The 18,291-nt window shown below is 37.0% G+C and overlaps 1 protein-coding gene across 1 annotated transcript in view; it reads left to right on the top strand.

Moving 5' to 3' along the window:
- The window catches only part of MEI4 (meiotic double-stranded break formation protein 4), a 216,559-nt gene extending 199,166 nt beyond the window's left edge, over positions 1 to 17,393 (top strand). Inside the window, exon 5 of the mRNA XM_077770392.1 lies at positions 17,053 to 17,393. Coding sequence (XP_077626518.1) covers positions 17,053 to 17,292 — 240 coding nt within the window. The 3' untranslated portion in view covers positions 17,293 to 17,393. The remainder of the gene's footprint in view (positions 1 to 17,052) is intronic.
- Positions 17,394 to 18,291: the final 898 nt, after the last annotated feature.

Genomic DNA, 18,291 nt, shown 5'->3' with positions numbered 1-18,291 from the left:
TTAAACTGGGTGGGGGGAGGTAAAAGTTATATAGGGATTTTTGATTGTACAGGGTATCAGCATCCCTAACCCCAGCATTATTCTAGGGTCAACTATCTATCTGGCCATTTTCCCTAAGTGTCATCCAGTTGACAGTGGCTGACAAGGGAAGATTTCCTCACCCATTCAGATTTGCAAACTTTTTAGTTCACATCCATAGCCAACTAGATGGTTCATAGTTCAGACCTCAGTAACCATATTAAATATTGATTAATCAGAAATGTTAAACTCTGGCTATTTAAAAAATGAGTGTTTTTAAACTACCAGGTGTTGTGACTGATAGAAGTATTGGTTAAGTCTGTTTTCCTAATAGTTTTATTTAAAGAGGGTAAAAATGCTGTGCTCCAGGAACCAAGTAGTCAAAAATCTTTTTTGGAAAATTCCCTGAGTATTGAATACTGGAAAAGACAACGGAAGTTGTGAAAATGCTTCTCCTCTCAAAAATCTCAAATCTCTTAAGACACAAACAAACATTAAATTATTTAAGTGAGAACAAAAAGATTGCTTGGAAAAGGTAATCCATGGTATGACTTTTCTGAAAACTGCATTATGGAAGCGGTCCAAGATGGTGGCACAGGAAGAACTTGAACTCCTCTCCTCCTACTGACAAATCAGATCTACAACTACATATGGAATAATTCCCACAGAACTGAAAACTAGCTTAACAACCTTCTCTACAACGAGGGATAGAAGGGCCACATTGAGATGAATGGGTGAGGCAGGCACAGTCTTACCAAAAACCCTACTCTGGGCATGGCAAACCACAATAGGGAACTTCTACCGAAGAAGAAGGGTTTGTGCCCCAAACTGAACATCACAACTCTTGGGACCTGCAACCAGAAAGAGGAAGACCAAAAAATGTCTAGCTTTAGAAACAAAGTTTACTTCCAGGGGACTCAGGGGGCCATGGGGATCTCAGATGCTTCTTTTGAAGGGCTCATGCTTGGACTCAATTTCTTGGGACCCAGCACAAAGGCAGCAATTTGAGAGGTGACTAGAATATATGTGAAGGAGATTCATTTGTTGATCTTAAAACATCTGCCAGAAGGGCAGCAACCAGGTGGGACTTACTTTGGGAAAAGAGGTGATGGTGAGCACTCGTTTTGCACTCTCCTACCATACTAGTGCTGGCAAGTGTGCATGGAAACAGCCAAGGATGTGCCTTGCCCCCACATCCTTTCCCTACATTGCTAAAGCCACAGTTTTTCCAGCCCCTAGTGTTCTTTCTTGGCTTTGCTGAAGCCATTGGTGTACCCCACGCCCAGTACTCTTTCCTGGACTTGCTAAAACCCTAAGTGCTTCACCCCTGTTCTCTTCCCCTGCCTCACAAAAGCTGTAGACATGCCCTGTCCTCAACACTCTCCTGCAGTGATCCTAAGACTAATGGGAAAGCACAATCCATGTATGGGATGCCCCTCAAATACCTGGCTCTGGTGGCCAGAGGGGCTTGTATTTTTGGGCCCCATGAGACTAACAATTGGAAAGAAAGTTCTGGGGAAGTTACCACACCAGGTCACTACACCGACACCAACAGCAACATCCGCAGTCTGCCTTTGAAAAAGGCCCATTTAATTGTCCTGGAGCTTCAATCTCAGGAACATGCTTCAGCAGATGTAGCTCACATCTAGAGGTTATGAAGGCACTCTCAGAGAATGTAGGCAGAGAGACATCATCTTTGTGTCCTTTATTATCCTTGCCACAGTTCACTGGTATCCCACAGAAAGGAGGTTATACTCAACTAAAGCCCTTATTCCTGCAACTGTTACTCAGAGGATACCTCCAGATCTCCTGGTCTGGAGGTCAGCAGGGTTTCTGAATGCAGTTCCATAAGACTGTGCATATTTGCATACTTTAAAAGCTGCTGCCTACACCAAACCACGCCTGTCCACACCTGGTAACTGAATATCTACAAGAACAGGATTGATGCTAATGAACCAGACAGCCCTTACTCTAGACCAGTGCTGTTGTGTTGCCTGACTTAATTCTTTTTTTTTTTTTAATGTTTTATTTATTTCTAGGAGAGAGAGAGAGACAGCGTGAGCAGGGGAGGGTCAGAGAGAGAGGGAGTCACAGACTGAAACAGGCTCCAGGCTCTGAGCTGGCAGTCAGCACAGAGCCCGACGCGGGGCTCGAACCCACGAACCGCGAGATCATGACCTAAGTGAAAGTCGGTTGCTTAACCGACTAAGCCACCCAGGTGCCCCTTTGCCTGACTTAATTCTTAAAAAATTCTTATCAAATGTATGTGTGTGTGTGTGTATATATATATATTATATATAATGTGTGTGTGTATATATATTATATATAACATATATATATTCTTCCTTCCTTTTCTCCTTCTTATCTCTTCCCTCCTCTATTCTACTTATTCTGATTGTTGGTTTAAGCAGACANTTTATACATGTTCTACACCTCCTTCTTTATTTTCCTTTCTCTCTCTCTGGATTAAGCCATATAGTTTCTCTGTCTGGTTTAGTTTAGTTTAATTTTATTATTTCAATTTTATTTTATTTATTTTTCTCTGCTCTGTCATTTCTCTTTATATGGCACAAAACCTCTTCCATGAGCACCGCCTTCACCCTATTATTTACTTGTAGCCAGTGTTTCTAGGTTTTTGTTGTTTGTTTGTTTTCCTTTCCAAGGCTACTTCAATTAACAAGTCAAAGCACACTTGGTGGGGTTCCAAAACATCACTATGAGTAGATAGATAAAGTAACCAAAGTCATGACAACAGAGAACAAGTAACAAGCTGCTCTGGAAAACAGTGTGAAGGTTTCTCAAAAAAATTAAAAATAGAACCACCCTGTAATCCAGCAATAGCACTACTAGGAATTTATCCAGAGGATACAGGAGTGCTGATTCATAGGGGCCCATGTACTCCAATGTTTAGAGCCACACTTTCAACAATAGCTAAATATGGAAAGAGCCTAAGTGTCCATCAACTGATGAATGGATAAAGAAGACATATACAATGGAATACTACTTGGCAATGAGAAAGAATGAAATCATACCATTTTCAGCAACATAAATGCAACTAGAAGGTATTATGCTGAGTGAAGTAAGTCAGTCAGAGAAGGACAGATATCATATGTTTTCATTCATATGTGGGTCTTAAGGAACTTAAAAGAAGATCATGAGGGAAGGAAAAGAGAAAAAAAAAAATAGTTACAGANTGAGCACCGCCTTCACCCTATTATTTACTTGTAGCCAGTGTTTCTAGGTTTTTGTTGTTTGTTTGTTTTCCTTTCCAAGGCTACTTCAATTAACAAGTCAAAGCACACTTGGTGGGGTTCCAAAACATCACTATGAGTAGATAGATAAAGTAACCAAAGTCATGACAACAGAGAACAAGTAACAAGCTGCTCTGGAAAACAGTGTGAAGGTTTCTCAAAAAAATTAAAAATAGAACCACCCTGTAATCCAGCAATAGCACTACTAGGAATTTATCCAGAGGATACAGGAGTGCTGATTCATAGGGGCCCATGTACTCCAATGTTTAGAGCCACACTTTCAACAATAGCTAAATATGGAAAGAGCCTAAGTGTCCATCAACTGATGAATGGATAAAGAAGACATATACAATGGAATACTACTTGGCAATGAGAAAGAATGAAATCATACCATTTTCAGCAACATAAATGCAACTAGAAGGTATTATGCTGAGTGAAATAAGTCAGTCAGAGAAGGACAGATATCATATGTTTTCATTCATATGTGGGTCTTAAGGAACTTAAAAGAAGATCATGAGGGAAGGAAAAGAGAAAAAAAAAAATAGTTACAGAGAGGGAGGGAGGCAAACCATAAGAGACTCCTAAATACAGAGAACATACTGTGGGTAGATGGGGGCGTAGGGAAGAGGAGAAAATGGGTGATGGGCATGGAGGAGGGCACTTGTTGGGATGAGCACTGGTGTTGTACGTAAGCAATGAACCATGGAAATCTACCCAAAAACCAAGAGCACATTTTATATGCTGTATGTTGGTTTGACAATAAATTATATTTTTAAAAATAATAATTAAGAAATTTTTTTAAAAAGCTGCTGCCCAAGGATCTGGCTTCCAATCAGCCTGAAACTAGATGCTGAATGAGATCACACCTTTGGGAACCATGAGAGGTGTTGGTGCACCCTAAACTGAGAGCTGTCTACCCAGAAGATCACAGAGGTTTGAGAAACAACCAAGAGCCAGGGCCAGATTTAACAGTAAGGTATATTTCCCATACAAGACCACTTCTTTAAGACTGGGAGAGGTAGGTATTTCACCGAACACATAGAAACAGAGTCAAGGAAAGTGAGAAAATAGGAATATGTTCCAAAGAAAAGTACAAGACAAAAATTCAGAAAGAAGTCTTAGTAAGGTGGAGATAATTGATCTGATGAAGAGTCCTAAGTAACAGTCATAAAGATGCTCACTGAACATGGGAGAAGAGCACAGTGAGAACTTCAACAAAGAGATAGAAAACATAAGAAAGTCCCAAACAGAAGTCATGACCTAAAGAATAAATAACTGAACTGAAAAATACACTAGAATGAGTTCAGTGGCAGTCTGAAGCAGAAGCTTCCAGTGATCTGGAAGACGGGAGTGGAACTAAATCAAACAGAGCAGCAAAAAGAAAAAAGAATTTTAAAAAGTGAAGGTATCTTAAGCTATTTATGGGAAAACATCAAGTAGAATAACATCCACATTTTAGCAGTCCAGAAGAAGAAGAGAAAAGGAAAGAGGCAAACAACTTATTTGAAGAAATAATGGCTGAAAACTTCTCCTAGGGAAGGAAATAGACACCCATGTCCAGGAGCATACAGAGTTACAAATAAAATGAACCTAATGAGATCCACACCAAGACACATTATAATTAAATGTCAAAAGTTAATGATAAAAGGAGAATCTTAAAAGCAACAAGAGAAAACAACTTGTTATGTACAAGGGAATCCCCATAACATTATCCTCTGGTGTTTCAGCAGGAATTTTGCAGACTAAAAGGAAGAGCATGATATATTAAAACTGTAAAAGGGAAAAACTTCCAACCAAGAAGGCTCTATCTGGCAGGGTTTTCAGTCAGAATTGAAGGAGAGATTAAAGAAATTTCCAGACAAACAAAAGTTAAGAGCTTATCACCACCAAACTAGTCTTACACAAATGTTAAAAGGACTTCTTTAAAGCTGAAAAGAAAAGGCACTAACAAAAAATACATGAAAGTAAGAATCTCACTGGTAAAAATGAATATAAAATAAAGATAGTTAATTAAACACATATACAGCTAGTAGGAAGTTTAAAAAACATTAGTAATAAAAATTACTATAACTACAATTTTGGGTCAGGAGATATACAAAATATAAATGTAAAACATGACATCAAAAAATAAAATGGTAGAGGACAGTAAACAGTTTCTAATTTTTTTATGTTTTAATGATTTTTATTTATTTCTGAGAAAGAGCGAGAGAGACAGCATTAGCAAAGGAGGGTCAGAGAGAGAGGGAGACACAGAATCTGAAACAGGCTCCAGGCTCTGAGCTAGCTGTCAGCACAGAGCCTGATGCGGGGCTTGAACCCACGAACCATGAGATCATGACCTGAGCCGAAGTCGGACGCTTAACCAACTGAGCCACCCAGGTGCCCCAGTAAAACAGTTTTTAAAATGTATTCAAATTTAAGTTGCTACCAACAAAAAAAATACTGTCATATGTGGACTTCATAGTAAACACAAAGCAAAAAGAGTAGATACACAAAAAATAATGAGAAAAATAAGTATAATACTCAAAGTCATAAAACCACAGGGAAGAGAGGAAGAGAACAAGAAAGGAACAGAGAAGAACTACAAAACATACACACACACACACACACACAAAACAAAATGGCATTAAGTACATATCTATCAATAATGACTTTCAATGTAATATTTTCAAGATATCCAATGGGGAAAGGACAGTCTCTTCAGTGAGTTCTTTGGGGAAACTGGACAGCCACATGCAGGAGAATGAAACTGGACCACTATCTTACACCATCCACAGAAATTAATTCAAAGTGGATTAAAAACTTGTACATCAGACCTGAACCATGTAACTCCTAGAAGAAAAATTATGCAGTAAACTCCCTGACACAGGTCTTGGGAATGATATTTTGAATCTGACACCAGTAACAAAAGCAACAAAAGCAAAATAAACAAGTAGGATTACATCAAACTAAAAAGCTTCTGCACAGTAAAGGAAACCATCAACAAAATGAAAAGGCAACCTAGTGAATGGGTAAAATGTTCACACACACAAAAAAATATCTGATAAGAGGTTAATGTCCAAAATATACAAAGAACTCAGCTCTATAGTGGAAAAAAAAAAAAAAAGTCCAAGTAAAAATGGGCAGAGGATCTGAAAAGATGTTTTTCCAAAGAAGACATCCACGTAGCCTATAGGTACATGAAAAGATGCTCAACATCACTAAACATCAGGGAAATGCAAAACAAAATCTCAATGACATATCTCTGTCAGAATGGCTATTACCAAAAAGACACAAATAACAAGTGTTACCAAGAATGTGGAGAAAAGGGAATCCTTAGTGCACTCTTGGTGTAAATGTAAACTATAGAACTACCATATGACCCAGCAATTCCACTTCTGGGTATTTATCCAGAGATAATGAAAACATTAATTTGAAAAGGTATATGCAGCTTCATGTTCACTGCCCTTGTACCCTTCAGAATTAGCTCATGGTATGAATTGAGAAGATTCAAGTGAGGACCCAGTGACCCTTCTGCAGAGTTACATGCTCAGTCTGCCAGGAATAGTGTCCTGGTAGCTGTTTCACTGGCTCAGGGACTGCAAATTCCAGGATTTTTGTCATTTGGACATTAGATATCCTGAGATGTGGGGCTTTATTCCCCAAAATAGAGCATTTCACAAGTACCTGTGTATTCCTTTACATGTGAAACATTGTGAATTAGAGTATTAAAAAGCTTTCAAATAAAATAATCATTTTTTTCTTTCTTAAGCCCTTCTTTAAATATTTGGAGGGTTTTGTTGTATTAGTAAATATATCATCTTAAAGCTTTAATGTCACCATTATATCAGATCCATTTGAATTTAAATAAAGAAAATATCACTCTTCTCATGTTAGCAGCATAGTTCCTAAAGAAATGTAAAATTTATTGGAATTTCAGATTCAAATTAAGAAATAAATATAATTACATTTAAAATGTAGTCAATGTTTATCTTAAACATGTCTTTGAAATTAACCAATGATAGTCAACTTATTGGGAACATTATTTTTTTCTGAAAATAATTCCATATAAAGCATGTATCCAAGTCCCTACATTATTGGTTAAATATGCTAATTGATATGTCTTCTAAACGCAAATATCTCCTCAGAATACTTGATTTTAATTTTGTAATATGTATTTTATAAAGATAAGAAACACTTTTAACACCTGTGTATTAGATGCATACAAAATTATTCTACTACTTATTTATTTCCACTGCATTTAAGTTACTATGTAAATTTCCCATCATGTATTTCATTTCCCTTGTAAGTCGTTGCTATTTAATTTCTCAAACAGTAGCATTTAGAATTCTTTATTAAGATTATTTGCTGAGTGCATTTTTTTAAACTGCAATCCACTTAACAGCAAATGCCACTGTGATAACGCTGTGGACCTAATGCTTTTATGCTCTACATCACATTATATTGTGACTGTTTTCATATTTAACCACACCTTGAATTGTGATGCCCAAAGGATATGAAACTGTATTTCCTGTCATTTTTTTATAAATTCCATCCATATTATGGTTGTCAGTAGTTACTTAGGAAATGTTATTTGAGCGAGAGACAAAATAGAAGCCTAAGTTCTCTAGTTCTATACATTTTGTTTTTTCATTTATCATCAGTTAGTGACTCTCACGTGCTCCTAACATAAGAAGGCTTCCTGTAGGGTCACCTAGCATTTTTATGACAGATAAATTTCCCCAGCAGCCTCTCAGCATGAAGATAATGAAAATGGTTAAACCAGAGAAGCTATCTCATAGTTTGAAATCTGGTTCCTTCTTCTAAGCTTTCTGTATTACCTGTAGATCTTTTCTTTTCAAAAATTTCTCTAGAGTATCTTCAGATAACAAAATTATAGTTAAATGTGTAGGAAAAAAACAGTAAATGTGTATGTTTATATATTAATAAAAGATCAACTAGATATAGGGTAACATTTAAAATGTTACTAAATAATCCCACATGGTTGTGGCATGGTTGCTGCTTCTTTATTCAGAGATTATTTCTAACGTTACATTCCTCTGTTCTTAAAAGTGATTTATCAAATTCATAAAGCTAAACACCTGAAAGGGATAAATTTTCATGTAAGTCAATTAGATCGCAAAAGGCCTTATTTAAAAAAAAAAAAAAAAAAGGAGGTTGGCTGATTTAAAAAAGAAAATAAAAGAACAAGAATGTATTACTCACTTTGCTCTAGGCCCAGTCTCAACTTCAGTGGTATAAAATGTTTTTAAGAACTCATTGTTTTTCCTCCATTGTGTTTCCAGACTTTTCTAGGTGTTGTGCAGTTTCACTTAGCCTTTGATACCAAGTTCTGATAAACTGGTTTCATTGAATTAGTGGTGATACATATTGAAAATAGGAAAGAAAAAGGGACAAATATGTTGACTTAATTTCTGTGATTCCAACCCTGTTCGGTTGGCCTTTGGGAGATAATTAGTAGATCATCCGAGGCCAATCAGATTTGGCTTTCACTTTACAGACCAAATTATTGCAAAGGGTCACTGTGAGCCCATCTTCTTTTTGTCATTGGTCTTGGGCTTTGAATCCAGTGCTCTTAAATACACACACACACACACACACACACACACACACACACACACACTTCTTGCTTATTTTGGCTAATGAATCAAAGCTTAGATAAACAGCCTCTAGGAAATTATTTTTGCCTCTGTCTTTGTCTTGGCTAGGCAGTCACTAATGCTACTCCATCAAATCTGGCTCCTCCTGCCTTCTGCCTTCTGCCTAGCTGGACAGGTTTTGATGCTGTCTTGGATAATCTTTATTTAGAGTCCTAAAGAAGAATGTTTCTTGTTGATTTTACCCCCAGTGGCAATTTGGACAATTGTTTTAGATCATTAATGGCCATCCATTTTCAATATATATCAGATACTTCACCAATTTCGATATCTTTTTCTCAAGCTGTATCTTAATTACATGAATGGGAATGGCTTATCTTGGTGAAACAGTACATTTTTTCCCCAAGAATACTACTTTTGTGCTTCTTTATCTGTACCTTCTTCATGAAGGTAAATGTAAAACATTTAAGTAACCTTAGACCTCAAAGAACCAAATACACTCTTTAAGATTTTGTTAACATATAGAACTGATTTGGCCCTTGACTGCACACACCAGGTAGTCTAGTCTGGTTCCATTGCCTTAGAGAAGCCTGACGCATAGAGATTCTGCAGAGATTCGTGACATTTTTCCCCACACCCCTTTAAGTTTTCTGCCTCTCTCCGGCTTTGATGCATATTCACCAGCCAAAGACAGAGGCTCCTGTGGTAGTAGCCAAACAGGTGTTTCAGCTATGCTGATAGTAATTTCCAAGTCATCTCTCCAAAATAATCCTGCCATCCTCCTAAGAGGAAGTGAGCCTTCAGTATCATCACAACCGAACTCATTTGTGACATTTAGTGTCTTCTCACACCATGTTACTCAGTTGTCTTTGGAGGGTTTTGTTTTGTTTTGTTTTGTTTTTAATATTCCTTACAGCATGCACTCTGCATTGGCATTATTTATTTACTTCTTTGTCTCCCCAGGAGCATACTAGGAATTCCTATAGAGGTAGCCGTCTTGTCTTATTCATCTCTGTATCCTCAGCACTTACCATAGGGTATGGCTCATGAAACAACCCAACGAATGCAATAGGACTGAAAGAAGAGAGGGAAGAGTACAAAGCAAGCAGAAGCAAAATTTTAAAGTCCTAAATACTCCCAGCTGAGTTAGTCCTTAAAGAATTTAGCTGCCTTTATCCTAGTCTCCAACCCTGTTGTTTCACTTAATAGACTCTTCTATTAATAACTAAATTATCCAGTTTATTCTGCTATGTCAGAAACTACTGTGATGGAAGTCCAAATAGTAGATGATCTTGAAAGGGATTTATAGCCTTAGATTAAGTTAAATATTATAGTATTAAATGATAAAAAGTTTCCTATAAGTGGAATCGATGACCCCATTATTAAGGGAAAGATCCTGAGAAAGCAGTGAGGATTCAGTGTAAGGGTACTTAAAGTTGATTAAGCAAATCTGTTAGAACAGAAAAATGCCATGTCCATGTATTAGGAATTCTGTATTCTTTACGTGAAGAAACCTGAGAAATAAAATCTATGTGGAATCTATCTATCTTATCATATCCACCAAAATGCTTATTCTGATGGCCAGAAAGTGAAACATCAGAGTCAAATCATAGAGTATTTCCCCAGAAAAAAAGGGCAAATATAAAATTTTTAAGTACCTGGGATTTAATCTATGATGTTATTGGGTTAGTCACCAGAAGGGCAAATTATCAGGAATCAGAAACTCATTTCTACTAACTTGCCTCTAAGATAGACTTGAACAAGTTGATCTATTTCATGCTAGTCAGATAATTGGAGAATATAACATTTTAGAAGCAGCAGTCAAGCTGGCTGCTTAAATATCATGTCTTGTTAGGGACCTGGAGGTAGGGATTGGGCTGATGGACTTTTTACAGTTGTTCATATCCCATAAGACTGCATTTAACCCATACTTACACCTTCCTCAGGGCCTCCTAATATCAGAAAGCCTTTAAAATAATGTGAGGAACACATTTTGGTTCCTCAGCATCATCCTTCTATCCAAAATAAGAATGCTCTGCTAAAATTGTCTATGAATGACTTTCTTAAGAAAGTAGATGAAGGGACATCCTTAGTTTCTTTACACAGCCCTAGATGAACAATTTGAAATGTTTCCAAAAATTGACCAAGTATAGTACTTGAGTAATACCAGTAGCCTTCCTCCAGGTGCAGAGTACCTTATGGTTAGAGACTATATCTTTTTCACTTTGGGTAAAAACATAGCGATAATGATGGTGATGATAACAAATAGGTAATACTTATTTGAAAAATGTGTGTGTTTTAAATAGGTAAATATGCATATGTATCCTGTGCTGTGTTTAAAATTTGTAAGTTAATCTGTTCTCTCAGCAACCCCAGGGAGGGGTTACCTTGATTATTTCCAAATTTTAGATGTGGAAAGTGAGGTTTAGCAAGATTAAATAACTTGCCCAGTTCATATAGCTAGGAAGTGCAGAGTTGGAGTATAATAAGCAATGAATATGTTTTCAATTGATGGCCTCCCCAAAAAAAAAAATCTTGCTTAATAAGATTCTATTTTCTCAAAGATCTCAACCAGTAAGGGCCTCTGCCATATCTGTTCTTGTTTGGAGTCTCAGCCTAGACCTTTTTGTCAAACAAATACAAATCATCCTTCCCCTTTCTGTGATTCTTGTCCAGACTCCTTGTCCACTGTGGACCATTTTCTTTTTCAGTCTGTTCAATTTGCTATTACCTTATTATATAATTTCAGCCTTAAGAAGCATATTTGAGAAAAGCAGGTACAATCTGTTAATGAGAAAATCATTATTTTCAAACAAGGCTCATAATCACAGATTTAATTTTTTTTGTTATGTATTACTTTCATAAATAGTTTTATATATAAATCTTGCATAAGTAGTTTCATAACTTTTATAAGTAGTTTTACCTATAAATCTTGCATACTTGATCTATTTCCCGTGGGGAACAAGGCAAAATATCCAGATTGCAAATGTTAGTAGTTTTAATAGTTTAGAACTTTTCATCTGTTACCCCCAAAATTAGAAACAGGTCCTTAGAACCAGTCTCCAGGATTCAACATTTTAGGCAGACAATCACACCATTATCTGAATAAAGCAAACTGGATTAATACCTATTAGATCCTTTTTATTCTTCTTTACCTGGCAATCTGATAAAAAAGATGATTCACCGATCTGCACCCTCATTCCTTTTGAGCCCTGGCTCACAATTCATCTCTAGAAAAATCTTCCCTAATTAATATACTCTGCTCTGATCGGCCTTTTGCTTCATACACTTTCAGTATGGTCTGGCTCCCAGCTTGTAGGGAACAGAAAAGGATATAACAGTTTTTGCCGAGACAAAGTTTTAAGTGAATGTGTGCTTCTATTACTCATGAGTTCATTGACTTTATATCTACATACATTATACATAATGTGCTTATGTTTCTCCTCCTCTGTTCTCAAGCATTGTTGGCTAGCGTGGTCATACTCAGGATTTCAATGGGCCCCTAGCTAAGCACCTGCTTATTTGTCAGTTCTTCTGGTGCTTTCTCCTGCACTTCAGAAGCTGCAAGCTGCTTAGTAAATTGTTTATAGAGGGTTAACTTCATCCTCCTCCTCTCCTTCACTGAAATCTACTGTCTTTTTTGCTTTCTAGTAGATAAAAATGGCTAAGTTATTAAAACTCAGGGATAAGTTTCCCACTTAATTATCCATGGTGACACCTGACCTTTTCCTCTAAAGTATTATTCAGTCTTTTAGAGACTACTAATTTTAGTTGTATCTTACTTATTGCTTCTGTCTAATAAATTCTGGCATGGAGGATACCAGAGCCAAAGGTATATTTATATTCAGTGAACATTTAATTTAACATTTAGGTTATTTGCCCATACTCTTTGACTTGATTTTCTACTCTGTAATGATCTAATTTTCTCCTTCACCTCTTCTGCTTGTAGCAATAAGAAAACCATCGTGTTATGTTTTCACCCCTTCCATACGTACCAGCTTATTTCTGATAGTGTCAGACATCACGTCTGCATGCCTTTGACAAGCACACATAAATTATATGCTGAATTTAATGAACTATTACATTTTCATAGTTTCAATATTAAATATAAACATCCAAACCACAGCCACATTCAAATATTTTTTTTCTAATAGTTTATTGTCAAATTAGTTTCCACATAACACTCAGTGCTCATCCCCACAAGTGTCCTCCTCCATGCCCATCCCCCCCCCACATCCATCAGTCCTTAGTTTTTGTCAGCATTCAAGAGTCTCTCATGGTTTGCCTCTCTCCCTTTCCCCCACCATTTCCCCCCTTATTCTCCCCCTTGTTCCTCAGTTAAGTTCCTCCTAATCCTCCTATACATGCAAACATATGGTATCTGTCCTTCTCTGCCTGACTTATTTCACTCAGCATAACACCCTCAAGGTCCCTCCATGTTGCTACACATGGCCAGATTTCATTGTTTCTCATTGCCATGTAGTATTCCATGGTATGGATAAACCACATCTTCTTGATCCATTCGTCCGATGATGGACACTTACTCTCTTTCCATGTTTTAGCTATTGTGGAGAGTGCTGCTATGAACATTGGGGTACATGTGCTCCTATGCCTCAGCATTTCTGTATCCCTTGGGTAAATTCCTAGCAGTGCTATTGCTGGGTCATAGGGGAGTTCTATTGTTAGTTTCCTGAGGAACCTCCACACTGTTTTCCAGAGGGGCTGTACCAGTTTACATTCCCACCAACAGTGTAGGAGGGTGCCCGTTTCTCCACATCCTCGCCAGCATCTAGAGTCCTCTGATTTGCTCATTTTAGTCACTCTGGCTGGTGTGAGGTGGTATCTCAGTGTGGTTTTGATTTGTATTTCCCTGATGAGGAGGGATGCTGAGCATCGTTTCATGTGTCTGTCAGCCACATTCAAATATGCAGCACATTTTGTTACGTCATCTTCTGTCAAGAACTGTGACCCTGTTATTGCCCCCGTAAGCAACTCTGTCCTTTCAGTGTCAAGACAGCAGAAAGCAGCACCTACTGAAGGCAAAGAGACCTTCAGAGCTCCCTTCCTGCCTAGATGAAGTCTCAGGGTTGCAATTCTAAAAGACCAAAATAGAGGAAGGGGACCCCAGCATAGTGCAGGGGGGTACAGCCATCCTGTGAGGGTGCGTTGAGCTGCGCCATGCCTCCAGAACCTGCGCGTGGGTGGCCCTCATCCTCAAGCTTACAAGATGGCTACTCTGCCTCCAAGCACTGCATGGGTATTTCCAAGCAGGAGCACTGGTGAAGAGGGAAGGCAAAGCTTTCTTCTATCAGACTTCACCTACTATTAAAGAGCTTTCCCAGAAGCCCCACCCAGTTACTTATATTTACATCTCTTTGAACAAAATTAGCCTTAAAAGAGACTGGAAAGTGTGCCTTTTTAGGTAATCCATTGCCACTGAGTAAAACGGGTTCTTTTGATGAAAAGGAAGGGTAAAAGAGATATGGGTGGGATAAGCAAATAGCAGTGTCTGCTTCAAGAATAATTAGTCTCTACAAAAACATCAGGTTAACCTTGACTGAATTCCAACTAAAACAATAATTAGGAAACTGGCATTAGTGTCTATAGCCTAACCTCAGAATGTAGGTTTTGAAGTGAAATTTAGCAGCATGTAAAGAAAATTAATATTTTTCACCACTGGAAAAATATTTGAACACTTTAACTTTCCTAAGCCCTGCTCAGGGATAGAAAAATAAATATAAGAATTGTTTTAATTCTGAAAATACTCTCCAAAAATACCTGGTGATTTTTCTACCAGGAAGGTATTTTCTCTTTGGAAGTTCCGCTATTATATAAAATAGGATTAGGTAAGAAGAAGTAGTCATGGAACTCTCAAAGCTTCCTTTCAAGTCTCCTTTAATTTTAAAAGACCTGGATTGAAAGACAAACTGATAGTATTTTATCAGATACACAAAGCCATTTTGCTCATGTACTGGGGTTATTCAATCTTCCTGGCAGGATGTACAGGCAAAATACTCGAGTGTTTTCCTGGTGGGTATGTTCCACCTGTGTTGGGTACTTACCAACACTGATATGATTCCATCTAGTTTGATGCTGAGATTATAAAAATTACACCAAAATATAGTAGACTATCATCTTAATAGCACTTATCATAGTTTTATTCAGTTTAGGCACTAATTCAGAAAGTGCCTGAGCATATGATTAAGCAGAGCAGGCAGCTGCCAGTGTGATGACATTAGGGGACTACAGAAAAGACCGCCCCAACAGACATGCCCTTTTAGTCGTGTTGAGAGGAAATGCTGCTAAGGCATGTTAGTTAAGTGCATGCTGCCCCCAGAGAGAGGAGTTCATTCCAAAATAATATTCTATAACTGTTAATATCTTAGAGTAAAAGAATGTATCAAATGATTTAGTATAGGCATTTAGGATATAGGTGGAACTCAAGACAGATAAATTCTGTTAAGAGGAAAAACAAAGTCCAGAGCAACATGACTGAGGATCCCAGCCCACCTGGAAGTAGAGTTAAACATGCCCAGAGTAAGAGTCCTAGAGCCAAGGAAAGGTACCCTCTTGCCTTCAAATTGCCTGGGATGCTGTGGCCTTTGTCAGAAGGGAGAACATGTGTGTGTGCGCACACATACACACACAATGGATTGTTATTCAGCCATAAAAAAAGAATGAAAATTGGGGTGCCTGGGGGCTCAGTCGGTTGAGCATCCGACTTTGGCTCAGGTCATGGTGTCGAAGTTTGTGGGCTCAAGCCCCACATCAGGCTCTGTGCTGACAGCTTGGACCCTGGAGCCTGCTTCAGATTCTGTGTCTGTCTCTCCTCTGCTCACACTCTTTCTCTCTCTGTCTCACTCTCAAAAATAAAGATTTTTTTTAAAAAGAATGAAATCTTGCCATTTGTGACATGTATGGACCTTGAGGGCAATATGGTAAGTGACATAAGCCAGACGGAAAAAAGATAAATACCATAAAATGCAGTTTAAAAACAAAACAAAATTGAACAAAACCAAAACCGAGCTCATGGATATAGAGAACCGAGTGGTAGTTGCCTGAGGTAGGGGTTGGTAGGTGGCTGAAATGGGTGAACGGAATGAAAAGGTACAAATTTCCAGTTACAAAATGAATCTAAGTCACAGAAATATAATGTACAGCATGGTGACTATAGCTAATAATACTGTGTTGCGTATTTGAAAGTAGCTAAGAGAATGGATCTTGAAAGTTCTCATCACAAGAAGAAAAATTTGCTAACTGTATATAGTGAGATGTTACCTAGATTTACCATAGTGATCATTTTGCAATGTATATAAATATCAAGTCATTACCTGATACCTGAAACAAGTTTTGTCAGTTAAACCTCAATAAAAGAAAGTATTGGGTATCTGTATATATATAATTGTTTAAGGACCCCCTTGCTGAAGAATACATTTCTCAGAGCTCTAAGAGAATGTTTCTTTTAGTTATATATTATTAGAATGGTTAGATTTGGGGAATGTTTCCAACACATATCTTAATAAGCAAATGATAAAGCCATTTGATATCTTTAAACTGATTCCTGTATTCCCTCATGTGATGCTTTCCATTGTCCTCATTTTAGGCCTTTGGCTCATCCCACTTTCAACCATCTAGAGTCAATAATGACTTCTACAAGACACATCTACATTTTTCCTCATGACCATGTATCTAATTCTATACAGTCTAATCCTATTCCTCCTTGATTTGTGTAGAACGAGATCATGCCTGGTCTCTTACAGATCATAACTGTTCTAGGACTGAGTTTTACATTGAAACATGTTCTTAAATCCTACCCATAAAGATCTGTATATTATCATTGGCAAAGGTGGCATGCATTGGAAGTCTTTATCACAACACTGAATTCAACACACAAGACATTGTCAGATATTCTCAGATTCATCTGAGTAATGAATTATAGTAGGAATACAGAGAAGAGATTTGGAGCTTTGTAAACCATTAAGAGAAATCATTTACCAAAACTCTGAAGTTTTTGAAAAATAAGAAATGTCCTCCTTTGTTCTCTCTCTACCTCAGTTAAAGGACAGGAAGATAGTATTAAATGTATCAAGTATTTACTTTTTGTCTGAAAATATATCTTTTTTGGCTTTGTCTGAGCTGAGCTACAACCAATATGTCTTTTAAAGGCATTTGTTGTTTCTTTGTAGGTGCAAGCCAGTTATGTGACACACTATGAAAATATTTTCTCCCTGTTCTGGGTTCTGGAGCAGATTCTTCAAAAGGATACCAAGGAAGGCAACACTTCAGGTATAGGGCCTGATGACCAAGAAGTCAAGAAGTTTCTTCAAAAGCACGATGAGACTATTTTTCAACTCTCTGATGCGTTTCCGTTATATACCTTTTATTTATGGAGACTAGGCATTCTCTTGAACTCAGTCGAAACTTGATAATAACTTACTTCCTTAGCAATTTACTAAATGTCAGAAGCATACGGAAGTATGAGGATCTTCTGCTTAAAAGATCTTGAAGAGTGTTTTTTAAATGACATTTTAAATGGATCTCTAAACATAATCATTAATTCAGTAGTTTTAAATGGTATATAAAAGATTATGAGTCATATTTCTGTACTAAAATCAGCCAGTTTCAGCTGAGCATGCCCTTCTCATTTCCATGTAACTGTATTTTACAATAGATTACTCAATATAGCCTAGCTCTATTATTCTCTATAATGGACCATTAATTGTCTATCTCATAAGTGACATTTACATTTTAAAAGATTTACATGTAATAGATATGAAAAGGGAACAGATCTTAAAAGTTTTGTTGCTTTATCAACACAGTCTTTAAGGGGTTATAAATGAAATTTTTAAAACACTTTTTAAATAGTTTCACTTACATTATTGTCTATCATCTTAGAGGGAGTCATGTGGAAGAAGAGTCTTTAACATTTATAAACCTAATGGCCCTCAATATCATAAAATCAACATATCTGTCAAGTCATCTGAAAGTACTAATTCATTGCTTATAATGTTGTTTGTTTTACAAGTGTTGGTTTTGATTTTGTTTACTATATATAATATTCCTGTTATTGTTAAAATATAGTTAAGCCATGTATTATTAAGTCATTAAGGATATTTTTACAAATCTAACATCTGTCCAGCAATATACTTTATACTTATTGAAGGTATATTTATACTTTTTTAAGGTTTTAGTTGAATTTTCCAGTAACATTGACTTTTTTTTCAATTATTAAAATCATAACCAACTAGCTTAACAAGTACATATTACGTACTTTCCTGTGGTACAATTTAGGGCACAGCAAATACAAATTTGCTTTCTTAATTATGTGTGATATTGCTTCATAAGTTAATTACCATTCTTAAATGCCACTGGTATTAAAAAAAACAATGTATAGAAAAGTATATCATCATCTCTCACAGTTATTT

The sequence above is a fragment of the Crocuta crocuta genome, unplaced genomic scaffold (genome assembly GCF_008692635.1).
Source record: "Crocuta crocuta isolate KB4526 unplaced genomic scaffold, BGI_CrCroc_1.0 scaffold270, whole genome shotgun sequence".
Lineage (NCBI taxonomy): Eukaryota > Metazoa > Chordata > Mammalia > Carnivora > Hyaenidae > Crocuta > Crocuta crocuta.
The sequence above is the reverse complement of the archived record's forward strand: the minus strand, read 5'-3'. Positions and strand labels throughout refer to the sequence as shown.